Genomic DNA, 16,517 nt, shown 5'->3' with positions numbered 1-16,517 from the left:
TTTTTAAACTTCTCACTACTGTGTCTTGTGAATTTTATGCGCTTCTGTCCTCAGAGGCAACACGATTCAAAACCAGTCTCAGTGTCTGTGTGCAAACATAACATTCTTTGCCAAACAGTCAAGTACTACAGGTGTGTGGATGGTAAAGGAAAAGAAAAATCAAAACCAAACCTTAAATTTCATTTTATACATGCAATGGAGATGCACAGTATTTAGGAAAATTGAGGAAAAAATGGGATGAGATAGAAAAACATGTGTGTGACTGTGCATGTTTGGGTGCACCTCCCTGTATACCGTCCTCCATAAGGGTGTGCTTCAGGTGTCATCTCCAAAAGTGAAATAGAATAGGCTTGGTAGGAGGGAAGCAAATTTTTTAAAAAAAGCCTTTCTCCCTTATTGAGTTTCTGATTGTTGTCAGTACTGGTGTTAGACCCACTCAGTCTCTTCTCTCACCACACTCTGAAGTGCACCAGCAGAACTGGGATCTTTCATTCCCAAGTCTCACAGGATAACCAGGCTTTCCCACAAACAACACTTACATTTCAAGTGTATTTCTCTCCTACTTTATCCTCCCCCAGAGCTTCACTGCAGTCCAACATTTACTCCACCTACAAATGCTGCAATTTTATTTAGGCTTCATTGTTATAATTACAACGAGAGCAACATAAAATACAAAAATGCAAGTGTAGCTAGACATCAGAGCACAGGGTTTTTTTCAGGAGGGTGTCAGACTCCCCAGTGAACAAGTTTAGCCTTTGGTTTTGCACATCAGGATTGGGGGCTTGAGGGAACCCTATAGAGGTGCTTTTGCTTCCCTGACTTCTCACACAATATTCTTTCAAATGAATTTAAGGCTTTTCTTGTCCAAATCCCCACAAAAGTAACCACATCGCAGTTTTTTCTACTATTATGCAAATAGATTAATCAGCCAACGCTCCAGTGAGAATTAATTTATATTTGAATCAAATGAGGCCTTAGATTCTTTATAACCCAACCCTCAGGCCAAGGCCCGGGCTAGGTAGCAACCTCATATTATTCATTTGACGAAATGTGAACTGACATAAATACCATGGCTAACTTTCAATCCGATTACCCCGTTACCTCACATCAATGCTCTCCCAGCCATCAGCCTCCAGCGTCCCTCCTTTCAGCAGCACAGCCAACAACTGACAACTCCTCCCTGATAAACAAGCACCCACGCTGCCACCTCAGACCCCCACTCTTAACCCATCATTCCTGCTCAATGGCCCTTATTCAACAAGGTACTTTATTTTGTTTGTAGGAATCGGGGCACTAAACAACACAAAAATACTGTTTTGCTGGGGCTGTGATTCAAAGCTGCCCTTTCAGAGCTGCTGAGCACTTGAGGCACGAACAATAAACATCCAAAAAATATGGGAGCATCGTGCCCAGCCATATATAGGGATTTACAACATTCATGCACACAATTTAATACAGTCCCTGACATCTGTTATCTTTCATACTCCCCTTAACCCTTAAAAAAAAATAAAACTATGTTTGGGGCTACTATGTCCAAAGGTCAATGTAAGGTGAACCCACATTTTGCACAGCACCCTTATACTAAACTCATGTTGACAACCACTAAATTCTTTCTATTGCCTTGCACAGGAACTTGTTTTTTAAAAGGCTTCTCTCCCCCCCACTTTAAAACTGTAAGCATTTTAAAAGCTTGGCTAAACAATCCACCAGGTGTGAGAAAAGCCTTTTCTGTGCAAGCAGCTCTATGTCAGAAAAACCTACACTTTGTAATTAGATTAGCAAGCAAGGGCTGAATAGCTCTGATCAAAACATTCCCCCCTCTGCACATTGTTTATAGTGCATAACTGATAACTGAGCTTCTCTAGTCATGGTTAAAATCTACAGGAGTCCTGTGCACTCTGGAATTTAAATGAAGAGGAAAAGAAAACAAAGTGCACATTCTTAAAAAGTTATATGTAATTACTTGCCTTTCTTGCTTGAACACAGCTTGATCTGAAAATATATCATAAAACAAACCATATGATTTAACAGCAGCTCTTCGTGAAACCGACAGTTAAAACACCAACAGCTAAAAAAAATTAAAGATGTCTTTTTTACCTTAAAAGCATTCTTCATGGTGAACTCAGGAAGAGAAGGAAGAAAAACCTCTTGGCCACATGGCCATCCCACATCCCAGATCCTTATCAGGAAAGCAGAAAGGTCTTCAGTGCAGGAAGATTATTTGACTTGCCTATCTTTGTGTACTGGAGACAGTTTCCCAGTGTAAAGGGGAAGTTAGGATGTGGTGACTTCCTGGACACACTAAAAGTGGGGTGGAAAAGCACTGCAGTTGGTTACAGAGCACATCATCCCCACCTGTTCCCTCTGAGCAGAGGCTACACCCACCTGGATATGATAAATGGAAAATAAGGTTCCCCCTAAATCTTTCATACAAAGCTTATATTTTTTTCTTGGAAATAGTAAGACTGTTTCACAGCCCTTTTTCCTCTGCCTAGAGTGCAAATATCCAGTTTTGAATTCTCAGCCAGTCCAGTCTGATGTCAGTCTCCTTTTGCACTGTGGGGCCTGGGACTAGATGCAAATCCTCGTGTGTACTAATCTTTCCAAAGAGAGACCTCTGATTGCTGGTTCTTCCTGCCAAGGTCAGTACATCTCATAAATCCCAGTGTTATTTCATCCATCCCAAAACAGTCTTTTAAATATTAGGGCTGGACAAGCAGAACTGAGACCAAAAAGCTGCCTTCTCTTTGGCTGTAGATGCTGTGGAAATAGCAGAAGATAACAAGAAGACATTCTCCATTTTTCCTGAAGGCAGTTACCATATACACAGCAGTGGATGGAAAATTGTCCAGCCTGCTCCTCCTTCTGCTTTAAGTGGAGAAGCAGGGAAAAGGCCCAGACATGAATTGTCCTGGCACAGAAGTCCAGCCTCAGTGCTTGAACTCTTCCAAGAGAGAGAGTCTGATCACAGTCAGTAGCATAATCCTGTCTCTATGCATTTCGCCCTGTTGATTTATTTATCAGTAGAAGCTGGAGACATTCACCAAAAACAGAGGATAGGAAATTTTTTGTATAATATCATTAGGGAAAGTTAGATAAAGTTTGATAGGTGAGGGACTAAACTTCCATTTAAGACCTAAGGCAGAACAATTTAAAAGATACTAGAGAAATAACCCTTATTCCAGTATATTCATGAATCAGGAGGCTGCAAACATAGCTTATAGCTACATTAATTTCCACTTTCCTGACTCTCGTGGGTCTGAAGAGGCACAGCCAAAGTATGGATCCTCAAAAAGAGCCCTGTCCTGTGCCAAGACAACATGACCTTACCAGGCTTCCTCAAATCAAACTTTAAATCTGCTAAATCCCACCTGATGCCCCTAGAGACCTTACTAGAGACGTATAATTTGATGCTCTCCAACCTCTAACATTTTTAATGGACAAGGGAAAACAGAGAAAAAAAAAAAAGGACAAGAATCATGACATGGTGAGAGACAAAAATGTGAATGCAATCACTAAAATATGGGTTTTGTAAAGTGGTTCTCATTGCTAGAGGTGTGATGAGAAACCTGAGAAAAGCTGTTTCATCTTACGAAGATCCTCTTCAAACACCCTGGCTGTCTCATTCTAAACTTCAGTTGTCTTTGATATTTCCCCATGCACTACCAAAACTCTCCTGACAAAGTCCTGAAAGGAGACAAGTACATTCAAATTCTTCTAGGGCTTAACCCCACTGCATTGAAATTACCGTGAGTTTTGCCCCTGACTTCAGCCCTGACAGAACAAGCAACATTCTCAGGCCAAAGGCATGGGGAAAAGCTCTTCTGTAACTTTTTTCTGCAAAAAAACATGCTCACACTCTCCTGAGTCCCAGAGATTTCCATTTGCTTTCAGAGAACTGAAGGCATAAATGGGCAACACACTTCACTGTTTGTCAGAAAGAAACACTATGCTCTGAGAAGAGCTGCGCTTTCTGCAGGGTGGAGAAAATCCCAGGAGAAAGGCCTTGGCTATTTCAAGAAAGATTCTCAAGGTCCAGGACCTCATCAGCTTTTCTTGATGATTAAATGGAAGAGCCCTTCATCTCTGGACATCAGGAAGCTGCACTGCCTGCAAAGCAAAACCCAGAAGAAGGGTGGTGCTGTTCTAGTCTCCAGGATGAGCCAAGTGCTTTCTGAAGAGAACACCTCTTTCTCTCAAGTGGAGATCCAGTGGAAGTTCTTCTGGCTCTGCAGGAATCCAATCATCCTGAATTTAGATACCTACCCTTGAGAATCCTGAATCCATTTTGCCTAAGACTATGAAGCTGTTAATTCCTTGGGCATTATTGCTCCTTGGTTTTCTGTACCTGAAGCAGCCATAATAATAACTATTTTTAATTATAAATTATATAAATTATATTAATTATAAATTATAGCAACTTTCATGCATCTCACTTCCCATTTTACACAAAGTAACTGGGGGCAGAGCACATGGACCATGTGGACCAGGGTTTGCTGACTCATTTCTCAGTGGTTCTATGAAGGTGAACTGTCAGGGGCAGTTTGTCATTCTTCTTCTGGCAGAGCTCCAGAGATCAAACACACTCCACATCAACATCTACAGGAACAGCTTAGTATTTCTGTCTTTATTAAAGTTCCAGGCAGTTACTCTTGTCCTCTATGGATGCAGGATAGTTTACCAGCACCTTAAACATATCCGTGGTGAGGGCATGGTCTGTAAATGCAAACCCATTGCCTTAATAGACAAGGTCACAAATGTGATACTCACAAGAAGAAAATGCTAAATGGCCAGGGAATCTGAATGTTCAAAAAACATTGGAATTCACAGTTTATTTTTTAAAGATATTCCCTCATTTCAATTGTGAGAGCATTAGAGCATCCCAACAAGGAAATTTTGCACTTTTGTTTTCTAAAGAACTATTGCACAGCATTTGAGTTTCCTTCCCTTCCTTATTGCATGGCTTTGGGTCCCACCAAATGAATCACAGGTCCTGTTAAAGGACCTTTCAGCACCTTCACATTGGACTCAGAGAGAAAAACACTCTCCTCACAAGAGCTGTTTTCCCCACTGAATCATGATGGCTGAAGGTATTTTCATCTAGAAGGAGCAAAGTGAGCCTCCCAGCCTTTCGCCATCCTTCTGGCTACCATAGCCTGGGGAAGGCTTTCCATTGGGAAAAGTGTTTACAGGTACCTGGGCTCTCACCAGCATCCCTCTTCTGAGTCTCCCTCTTAAACCTTCCCAGAGAGACTTCAGCCCAAAGGAAGTGAAGCTTCAGTTGGCAGGCATGGAAGAACTCAAGGGGTTGAGGGTTGATGCTCTAACCCTTTTAAGAAAAGGTGTACAAACAAGAGAAAGTCCTGGTTTTATCCTACAGGTAGTCAAATACTAATTCTGTTCTTTCTCTGAGACACAGTGGTCCTTGTGTGATGTTCCAGCAGGCAGAGGGGTAGAGAGCAGTCTTTAAATCCATTCTTGTGACAGACATCAAGAGTGTGTGGGCTCAAGGACTCTCAGTTCAAAGTGACAGCAAACTCTCAGATTTTCTGAAGCCCATCCCAGGACATACTCATTCTTCTGCTGGATTGTGCTGAAAGTCCCATCCTCCAAGGAAAGTTGTCTTTCCTGTCATAACCTGGAGAGTGAGGAACAGAACTGGGTCTTAATGAGTGGAAAAGTCAGGGGATCTTCTAGTCCTAGCACTTAAAATTGCCCACTGCAAAGAGATTGCAGCAGATCAGTCAGCAGAGAAATTTGCCGCAGTCATAAGCAAAGGATCACAACTTCAGTTTGCAGTGAGGAAGTAGAAGTACTCTTAAGAAATTATTTGAAAAACAAAAGGATTTGTAGTTCTTCTACTTGAGCAACATGAGAGAAACATGTTTTTGAGAAAAATAAATGGGTAAGTTTTGTGTTGTCATCCTCCTCCATATTTCATCTGCGCAGTCTAATTGGGCACAGACCACAGGCAGGACACTGTCCACTAATATCTGAAATCCAAACTGCCACTGTCCAATTCCCAACAAGGTTCCACTGTACTAAGAAATCATGAAATTGAGGCAGCAAATAAACCAACATACTGTATTTTGCAAATCCTAGCTCTCCAAAATGTGCCAATCTTAGCTCATGAAGAGAGTTGTTTTTAAGGAGGTTTTGTGGTTGTTTAGTAGACAGATCAGTGGAGAAGAAAGAAGAGTGATTGTTCAATCCCAGATTATTTTTTTAAAACAAAGGTGGAGGTTGGGGAAGGGATAAAAGGATGAAATGGACAAAAATAATCAATTTGGAAGAAAGAATGCAAATTAAACCGTTTGGAAGGAGGTAGTAAAGTGCAAGCAAGGCACAGAGACTAAACTAAAGTTAATTACTTTTGACATGATCAGATCATCTGGTTGCATTTCAGGCTGCGTGCACTCTGGGCTGGCCCGCATGAATGGCGAGGGAAAAGAAAGTAACTCTCCCCTCCAGGTCCCTTTGCCAAGTCTGGGCTGTGCACTCTGTCCAAGATCCCTCTTTCTTTGCGCAGAAAGAGAGAGGGGGAGAGGAGAGAGAAACACAGTTAACCACCTGTCAGGGCTGAGGACACAATAAGGCAGCCCCCAAAAGAGCTTTTCATGCATGCGTAATATATTTGTTCAGCTATTCACTTAATGAAGCTGATAAATGTGATGCAAAACAATAGTCAAGTTAATCTATTTAGTAAAATGTTTTGAGACTCTCAGGCGATGTTAAGGAGGGTAGTGTGCTCAGGGACATTTTCATTTCAATACGCTCATCTCTCCCCTCTTAGGGGGGTTTCAAGCAACCTATGTGAATATAATTTCTTATAAATGTGTCTTTAATGGGTTTAATTCACCCTTGCCAGCTGTTTTTTTAAGCTATTTTGTAAGAGCAAAACAAACGTGCCAGGCTTGGAAAGCTAGTTAAAATTAGTTTCGGTCACTGGGGCCAAGCTATATTTCCTGCAAACCATCTGCTTGATTGGCACAATAGAAGGATTTTCAAGAAAAGGGGGGATCTAGAAGAGCTTTGAACGAACCAACAGTTACTGTTCCTTGTGCTTGAATTCTAAAGGTGAAGACTTAGGTGTCTTAATACAGCCTCGCCCCCGCAGCCTCCATTCAAGCCGCCGGCGTGGTCGATGAGCATCGTTAGGGGGCTGGGACACAGCAGGGACGGAGCAACCCACCCCTATCCCGCAGCCCCCTGTCCGAGGGGAAAAAAAAAATTAAAAAAAATAAAAAGAAAAAAAAAAAGAAAAAGAAAAAAGGCAAAATGAATAGGGGTTAAAAATAAGAAAACAATCTAAAATGCGGGCACACGTTTGCAGCGCAGCTTTCGGGAGGAAGAAGCGGGCACTGCTGGCAGCCCTAGGGGGTGCGGAGAGGGACTCGGCTGGGCACCTTTGGAGCAGTTCCCGAGAAGTTCGGGGAGAGCCGGAGGGGCAGGGGCTGTCCCGCGGAGGGTGTCCCCCGTGGCGGTGATTGAGACGTCCGTGTCCCGGGCCGGGGATGCGGGAGAGCGATGGGACTCGGAGCGCGGCTCGGAGCCGCCGGGGGGGCGCCGGCTCGGCCCTGCCCAGCCCTTTGGTCTCCGGATTTGAAGTGCTGGCTCTCCCAATTTCATGCGGATTACCAGCCTCGGACCGGGACACACGCAGCTTCAACCCCCACCTCCCCCTCCCTACCCCACACCCTCCGGCAGTTTTGGGGGGTTTGGGCTTTTTTTTTTTTTTTTTTTTTTTTTTGTGACAAAGAAAGTGAGTGACTTTTAAGAAATAAATTTGAAGATAACGACATTAAAATGAATGGCAGGAAACACAAAACTGCCTGAGCATAGGTCAAACGGCATTAGTCACAGGTTTTATCCTGAGACATTAGAATTCCCTTTCTCTTAAATGATCACTGCCTTTGAAAAGAAACTTCCAAAGGAGATCTCCTAAAATAAGATCCTTTCGTCTGATTTCTTGGTTTCTTATGGTCTATCTCCCTTTCAATAGATGTCTAGTCCCTTTTGCCGTGGTGCTTAAGGAATTCTTTATGAGTGTGCTCAGACGTATCACAAGGAACCGGGTCCACGCGTGCCCCAGCATGCGTTTGACCCAACCTTCCAGAAAATGTCAGCCCCTCTTTTTTAAAACCAGAGAAATTAGCAGCAGTTGGTCTATAGTGAGACAAAATGCCCCCAATGTATATGTAAAGAAAGGAGTAAATCATCTCAAAGGAAACGTATAATGACTGTAAAAAACGAAGTGTTCTCGGAACAGCCCGGGCGGAGCTCATGTGGGAAACGCCGGGATCGGAGAGGGGCAGGGAGCAGGGGACAGGGATGGGACTGGGAGCTGGTGGGGTGCCAGGTAATTATTTTATTGGGAAAGCCCCGTTTGCTTTTCTCCACTAGCTTGCTAAGTAACACTGAGAGCAGCGCTGTGCAGAAGCGCTTGAGGTAACCCCGGAGCGCCCTGGGTGGGGGCCAGGGGAGAGAGAGCGGAGCCCGGGGCAGGGCGGGGCAGCCCCCGCTCCCCCCGGCACCCCCCGGAACCCCCGGAGCCCGGACGGGGGCGAGGGGCAGCTGGCGGGACCCGTCCTCACACCTTCCTTCCCCTTTTTCTTTACCTGCTAAGCATCGAGACCAACAAAAGCGGGGAGCGGGAAAAAACTCCGGCGAGGTTTTATTTCAAAGTGATGCTTTCAGAAGGCGGACCTTCCAAGTCAGGTCCGCAGGTGCTCGTCTGCTGGGGGTCGGCGAACAGCGCAGGGAAAGCTTGTCAGGATCATACAGTTTCCAGGGCTGATTCCGTCCTCTCTAATAAATAACTTTTTGATTTGAATCAAGGGAGAGGTTTAACAGACTTTCTTTCTTCCCTAATGTGATAAAAATCGCAGATGCACTTTTATTGAATGGTTAAAGCATCGACATGGAGATAATCAACACAAAACGTCCGGACAAAAACCATCGAGAGAAATAAAGCTGGTTAATAAGATTTTTGAGAAAGCTTTGTGTTAAAAAGTAAAAAGGGAAAACAGCTGAAGGTGACAGTTAGTTCATGGTTAATAGGATAAAGGCTGCATGGTTGAGCTGCACACTTCTGCTTGCAAAGGTTCAGACACACCAAAGGGCTGAATGGGGTGCTTTTAAAACATAGGATATTTAACACATCTGTTATAGTCTTTAACAGAGAAATCAGGTAAAACCACTCTCAATAGTCGCTTTCATCACCCACCTCCAAAGGAAACTAACTACGCTTGTGCCTATTTCCATATTTGCCACCACAAACATAACCTCTCTGGTAGAAAAATCCCAATTTACTATTTTCCCATTAGACGATGTCATTTGTCCCTCGCACCAAAGTTAGGGGACTCCGGGCTCTGTCGCACTGAGCGATACACCTTCCGAAATCCTGCACACGCGCGCAGATAAAAAGCGAGATCGGGTGAACTTGGATGCTTCGAGGCATCGACACCGACAAAGCCCGCACAACTGCAGCCGAAAGGATCCAAATGAGACAAAGTTGTCTTCATTTTCACAGCTGGAGGGTAGCGATTCTCACTATTTTGAACGTAGATAAGCTACACAGGAGCAACAGACTGAGAAGCCGAAGGGGTTGCTCTTGGTCCCACAAAGCTGTCCCGATTTCTCCTGTGTGCAAGACTCAGATTTTGTGGGAGCATAGATCTCACCGGCCACATCAAAGCTCACATTTCGATCTGGGCAAACCTCTCCCCTGAGCACAAGTACACCAGGCTTTTACGAAGCTCGGACCACGAAAGGAGAGGTTGACACCGCATATATGCCTTATTCCGGACCTTTGATATGCAGGTAGAAAACCAACCCCATCTACACGCACTAATTCTTCCACATACTAGTAGCAGGAAAAGAATATGTTCAAACCACGGTGGGATCCACTCTTCAAACTCATTTCTCCCTCAACAGAGCTTAGTTCCACGTTTTCTAATTTGTATTTTCAAATCCACAAAACCCATGCTTTACTGAGAGTCCGCAGATAAGTTTATATGAATATTTATTGATTTATTTCCTAAACTCAGCAGGGGAGCGGCAAATAAATTTAGTGCTTTCTTTAAATAATTCCCTTTCTACGAGGCAAGATGTCATTTGAAACTTTTAAATAGGCATTTAATTAGCCTGTGTGTGTTGCCTCTGAACAAAACCCTGCTGGGAGCCTTTGGAGAGCTGTATTCCAAAGAGGCGGTCAATATGCAAAATTGATGACTACACTTTCTTTGTGGCGGGGCCATTGTGCCCCGGTTGCTTATGAAGTCTAATCCAATCATAAATTGCAGCCCCGGACCAATGGAGAAGCCGGGAGCTCGCCCTGAATGAAGCTCAAGTGGAGAACTTTGTTGAACCCCATTGTTGAGGCTGTCACTTTTGAAAGAGCCTCAGCGGGGCTGACCCTATAAAACCCATGGTCCAGGAGGAAGGGGCAGAGAGAACCCCGCCAGACTCGCTGGCTGGATCTTTACCAACCCAGGTTTGCAAAGCAGAAAACAAAAGCAAACAAACAAACAAGCAGGCGAGCGGCCCCAGCCCGGCTCCGCGGACGGCCCTTGCGATGATGTTCCCCAGCCTCATCGCCCCTCCAGCCGTCTACCCCAGCCTCCTCCGGCCGACCCCCACCCTCACCTTGCCTCAGTCGCTGCAGTCGGCTTTTTCCAGCCATTCCAGCTTCCTGGTGGAAGATTTGATCCGGATCAGCAGGCCCACCAGCTACCTGCCCAGGACTGCCCCCCCGCACAGCATGTCCCCCCCAGCCTCCGCGGCCAGGACGGACTCGGGGACGCCGGAGCTCCCCAGCTCCACCACCGCCGGCTCCAGGAGGATCTGTTCGCCACAGACTTCCAGCAGCGACTCCACTTTTCTGAAGTTTGGCGTCAACGCCATCCTCTCCTCCACGCCCCGAGCCGGTAAGCGGGGAACACCCCGAGCCAGCCGCGGCTCCGGGCGCTGGGGACACACCGCCCGCAGGAGGGGGATGATGGGCGAGGGGCAGAGCCGGGAACGGCTTAGGAAAGGGAGGGAGGACCCAGTCCCGAGCGGCAGAGCTCTCCGGCATCGCTCGGATTTCAAGGGCAGCGCTGCCGGCGGCCGGTGCTTCACCGCAAGACGGGCGGGAGGAGCAGGCGGAGGGTCCCGGAGACCAGGGGTCCCCCGGCCGTGTCTTCTGGCTGACCCTATCCTCACGGGTGCCGCTTTGCTGGCAAAACCAGCAAAAGTGCCACTTTTCCTCGGCCGTTCCGAGTTCAGTCTGACTCTTATTTTTTTCTAAAAGTACCACAGCGTTTGTCTCCAGGCCGAGAGACAGAACCCAGCCTTGCCGTCGGTCGAATCCAACTGGTGGCTACCCTCGGATTAATTTGATTTTATTTATTTACTAGAAACCTCCCCTGCGTTGCTCCAGAGCGTCCCGCCAAAGACTTTCTCCTTTCCATATTTTGAAGGATCCTTCCAGCCCTTTCTCAGATCTTCCTATTTCCCAGGTAGGTATTTAAGGAGTCCCTGTGAGCGGGCGGGCCCCTCTGCAGGCACGGCCCGGTGATTTCTCCTGTCCCTGCGTTCCCTCGGCGGGGTTATGCTGCAGTTCAGAGGTTGGAGGGAGTACAACATTCGAACATCAGTCGCGCCAATTTGCTGCCCGATTTAGCACAGGCAGTGACTGCCTGACATTCCTTGCCCGCTCCCCCCGCTGATCTGCAAATTAGCCGGGATTGTCACGGTCCCGAGGCGTGGCGGGTCCCCGCTCCCTCCCTCCTCCCTCCCTCCCTCCCTCCCTCCCGTTTCAGCACCACGAGGAGCGGTCAGCTCCCTGCTCCGCACCCGCGCGGGGAGGGCGGCGGGGAAGGAAGGACGGAGGGAGGGAGGGAAGAGGGAGGGAGCCTGCGAGTATCCCCCAAACCTTTCTGTCTTACGGGCCGATCCTGCTCTACCTCCGCTGCGTCCTTACCCTCTGCTCCATCACCTCCGCCGCTGCTTCCCTCCTCCACCTTCCCGGTTACACCGCCAAACAACACAGGAAAGGCGAGAAAGCAGGCCACGGAGCTGTGATTGTTACAGCAAAGAAGTATTATAATACTCAGAGAACAATTTTAAAAAACCCACAAAAAAACCCCAACAAAAACAAACAAACAAACAAGACAACAACAAAAACCGAAATCTAATTATACAAACAAGCTATGATTTTAAAAAGAAAACAGGGAAAAGGAGAGAGCAAAAAAATAACCCAAGCTCTTCTATTCATCTTCTGCATAATGGAATTTGCTTCCTTTCTCCAGCATGTGAATAGCCTAACAAAAACAACTTGAGCTTTATAAATAGCTTTTCATGTCCATTTAATGAAAATGATTTGGGGAAAGAGACGATTGTGCCATCAGTATTCTCCCGAGGAGCCTGGCATGCCGTTGTGTTTAGTTTGAAAGTGTAAATCTCTTTTGTTCCAATAATATATGGCGTTAGCTGCTTGTCCTCAGTCTTTTTCTGTTAGTTCATTACTACACAATTACCATTCACGCTTCATTAGCATCTCTGTCTCTCTTGGGGAGGTTCTCCCCCTTCTTTTTTTTTTTTTTTTTTTTTTTTTTTAAGGCAAAACTCTGCCCTTTTTTATCATACTAATGCCATTGGGAACCAGGCAGTGTGCTAATTAGCTGCTACTTTTCATGTCTTCGAATTGAATTCTCCAACTTCGGAGCGGGGGTAGTGAAGAGAGAAGAGATTATTATAAAAAGATGAATACTGATTGATCAAAATTGCATCTGAAGAGAAACGGTTTTGTTCGGAATCAGAAAAGTCCTCATTTTCATCTGCAGCATAATAAAGCATCTGAAGTGATAAAAGCATCTGAAAAAAAAAAAAATCAAATGCTTCTGAGTGGGAGGGAGAGCTTTTTTATTATACCTCTATCTTAGCCAGTACGCCTTGCTTTGCCTTTTCAGGCCGGGGACCTTTGAATCTCCGAACAAAACCGGCCACCATTGACCCATTTTCCACATTTGAGTTGATAGATCTAATCCCGAGCATCGCTGCCTGAAAGGGAGGCGGTTGGTTAAGCCTAAAACTCCTTTTCACGGCCCCAGGTTGATGAGTGGCGGCCCGAAGGGCAGGGAGGGATGGTGGGGGCCGGTCCCGCTCTGCTCAGCGCCGTGTGTCGCTCCCACAGCTGCCTCCGCCGTGGTCCCCATCCCTGGCACCTTCTCCTGGCCGCTGGCTGCCCGGGGCAAGCCCCGCCGGGGGATGCTCCGCCGTGCCGTCTTCTCCGACGTGCAGCGCAAGGCGCTGGAGAAGATGTTCCAGAAGCAGAAGTACATCAGCAAACCCGACAGGAAGAAGCTGGCGGCCAAGCTGGGCCTTAAGGACTCACAGGTGAGAGGGGCACCAGGTGGAGGGAGGGAGAGGGTGTGTGGAGAGCCAAGATCTGCCACTCCCTGGGGGCAGCTAGAGAGATCAGGGGAGAAGGGAATGGAAAGAGGGAGAACATCCAAAGCGAGTTACAGGCCATCAACAGTGCCAAAAAAGTCACGATTCCCAACTGGGTGAGTAGGATCACAGCCCGATTGTCCCTGAGCTCTCTCCTAGGGTCCTCCAAAGATCAAATTCTATGGCTCCTGTTAGTTTTAGTATGGGCATGTGCAGGGTTTTGAAAGTGCAGCCAAAACACCTTTTCTGGTGCTTTTTTTGCTGAAACGTTACACTCCTTTGTTGCTTTGTACCCTAGGTGAAGATCTGGTTCCAGAACAGGAGGATGAAATGGAGGAACTCTAAAGAAAGAGAGCTCCTCTCTTCTGGTGGCTGCAGAGAACAGACCCTACCCACCAAGTTCAACCCTCACCCAGACCTCAGTGATGTAGGCAAGAAATGTTCAGGAGAGGAAGAGGAGGAGGAAGTTCCCCCCGTGTGCCCACCCAGCCCCCGGCACCCCCTAACCTACCACCAGTCCCCGGAACATCTACACCTGAGGGACAGACTGGACTCCCAGATGTCTCCTTCTCCATCCCATTCCAGCAGCCCCAGCAAACCTTCAGACTTCTCAGACTCAGAGGAAGAGGATGATGAAGGGGAAGAAGAAGAGGAGGAGATAACAGTCTCTTAGATCACACCCCACCATCACATGAGGACTCTGCAAAGATGTAAATAAACCAGAGTGCTACAAATTGAAGAGGTGCTGTCCCATGCCCATGTCCACATGTTTCTTCAGCACAGGTTCTTTACCACAATAGCTGTAAGACTTCCTTCTCACTGGTATTCCTCATTTGTTGCCCTGTGTGGAGGTTTTCATGCTCATAATATCAGCCCAACTTCTCATAACTCTCTCTGCTTAGCAATCAATATTTGCCCAGTTAGCTACCTTCATCCAAAAACCAGACAGTAGGCAGCTCCTGGCACTACAGCAGGAAGGAAAGGAAATTTCCCTGTAGGAAAGGAACCTTCTTCCCCCAGATAAAAAAATCATCAAAAATGCAATATAGATGGCATTACCATTTCTATCACTTTTTAAGTGAATTTCCAGCCACTTTATTTCTTCAGCTGCTACTGAAGGCTTGTCTGATCTAGCAACCCTTTCCTCCAAAATAAATAACCTTGAGAGACCCAGATCATGCCCTGCCTCCCTCCTCATCCAAATGTCACCATGCTTGTGCAACAGATCCACTGAAATCCCTGGAATGCAAATTTTATATATTTATGATTTTCATCTTAATTTATTCATCAATATGGTGTTCAAAGCACTGTCTAACCCATCTCCTTGCCCACAGGTCTGTGCTTATTTTCCACTTTGATTTTCCTATCCATAGTGTGGACAGAGGAAAGTGGATACATCTCTTTGATTTTTAACTGAACTTTGCTGTCTTTGCACAGCTTATATGAACTGTACACTATTTTGTACACTTACTCTGTATGGGTGTTTTATACCAAGGTTATTGCCAATGGATATAACAATGCTTCTCTCTTTCTTCTTTTTAATTAAATGACAGATAAACTACAGGTGAATACAGCTGTTGAATTGTGTAACTTATAAAGAAACACTTTTATTTTGTATTTTACCATGTACAGACTTTAAATATGTATATATATTAAAGTGGATGACTGTCAAATAAAAAAGAAGTAGATTTGCAAATTTGATCATTCTGTAGCACTTGATTCTAGATAACAGGTTGCTGTAGTTTGTGTCTGGGAGAGGAAACTACCTTATTAGTGATTCAATAAGAATTTATCAGTTCCTAATCAAGTGACTTTGTAAGAATATCTACCTGCCTTTTAACTAGGGAGCAACTCACCACACTTCACTAAGACACTACAGTTTATAGACTGGAAGCAGGTAATTAGAGCATTCTTATAGGGTAGAGAAACAGCATGAAAGAGAGAAATTTAACCCTTCAGCCTCAAGTCCAGCCAAAGATCATTACAGCAACACCAGGCAAAACCATAATCACCCTCCTGCTTTTTGTTTTTACACTTCTGCTCTACACTACAGAAATGCCAGTGGGTTTTGCCTTGCATACAGATAGCAGAGTTTTTCTGAAACAGAGACTTCATTACAAAACTGCATTTATTTTCTGCTCCATGATCTCTAATGCCCACCATTCATAACACACCAAAACAAAAGAAACAAATGCAGCAGATGTCCCCCGGATCCAACTCTCCCTCTGTGCTCCACTTCACTGCCACAGCCACAAGGGAAGGTGTGAAAGGAAGAAGAGAGTGATTCCATTTGGAAGAGACCTACAAAAATCATCTAGTCCAACTTCAGGGCTGGCCAAAAATTAAAGGTGTTGTTAAAGGGTATTGTCCAAAAGCCACCTCAACACTGCCAGGTACGGTATCCCCTGCTGGAAAGGCTGTTCCAGTCTTTAACCTCTTTCCATTTAGGTAATTGGGCACATCTAAGCTGGGACACATTGTCACATTTCTCATCTTCTACCTATCTGACACCTTGAAACCATCAGCTGTTGATAGCACACACCTGATAGAGGTGGAATGGAAAAAGAGATGGAAAAGACACAGACAGTATTTATCCCACAAAATACAGTGGTACAGCAAAAGGGCTTGCTGGGTCTGTTGTGTTGTTGTTTAGTAAAAGCCATACACAAAAACAAACTAAACAAGGAATTCATTCACTGCTTCCCATGTGCAGGCAGGTGTTCAGCCCTCCCAGGAGAGCACGGAATAGTTACTTGGGAAGATAAACACCATCACTCCAAACGTCCTCCCCCTCTTCCTCTTTCCCTTCACTTTATATCCTGAGCCTGATGCCATATGGTCTGGGATATCCCTTTGGCCAGTTTGGGTCACCTGTCCTGTCTGTGTCTCTTCCCACTCTGCCAGGCACCCCCAACTTCCTCACCAGCGAGTCAGAACAAAAAGCAGAGAAGGCCTGGGCTCTGTGCAAGCCCTGCTCAGCAATAACAAAAACATATCTGTATTATCAACATCATTGCTAATGTCTGTATTATTGTGCATTCAGCACATATCCAAAATACAGCCTCCTACCAGCCACTGAAGGA

The 16,517-nt window shown here is 45.7% G+C and overlaps 1 protein-coding gene across 1 annotated transcript; it reads left to right on the top strand.

Annotated features, from left to right (window-relative positions):
- The first annotated feature begins 10,480 nt into the window (after nt 1-10,480).
- Nucleotides 10,481-14,979, top strand: DBX1 (developing brain homeobox 1). Its single transcript, XM_033063332.1, has 4 exons — nt 10,481-10,928; nt 11,400-11,501; nt 13,178-13,380; nt 13,733-14,979. Exons 1-4 carry the CDS (start codon nt 10,577-10,579, stop codon nt 14,105-14,107), a joined length of 1,032 nt encoding a protein of 343 aa, XP_032919223.1. The 5' UTR covers nt 10,481-10,576; the 3' UTR covers nt 14,108-14,979.
- Nucleotides 14,980-16,517: the final 1,538 nt, after the last annotated feature.

Source organism: Catharus ustulatus, chromosome 6 (assembly GCF_009819885.2).
Source record: "Catharus ustulatus isolate bCatUst1 chromosome 6, bCatUst1.pri.v2, whole genome shotgun sequence".
In the NCBI taxonomy this organism is placed as follows: domain Eukaryota; kingdom Metazoa; phylum Chordata; class Aves; order Passeriformes; family Turdidae; genus Catharus; species Catharus ustulatus.
This window is presented reverse-complemented; position numbering and strand designations above follow the sequence as displayed.

Excerpts from the sequence above, each read along its gene's own strand:
- DBX1 (XM_033063332.1), top strand. The coding sequence starts at position 10,577 with ATGATGTTCCCCAGCCTCATCGCCCCTCCAGCCGTCTACCCCAGCCTC. Across the intron at positions 11,502-13,177 it reads CAGATCTTCCTATTTCCCAG|CTGCCTCCGCCGTGGTCCCC; the intron begins GTAGGTATTTAA and ends TCGCTCCCACAG. Across the intron at positions 13,381-13,732 it reads TGGGCCTTAAGGACTCACAG|GTGAAGATCTGGTTCCAGAA; the intron begins GTGAGAGGGGCA and ends TTTGTACCCTAG.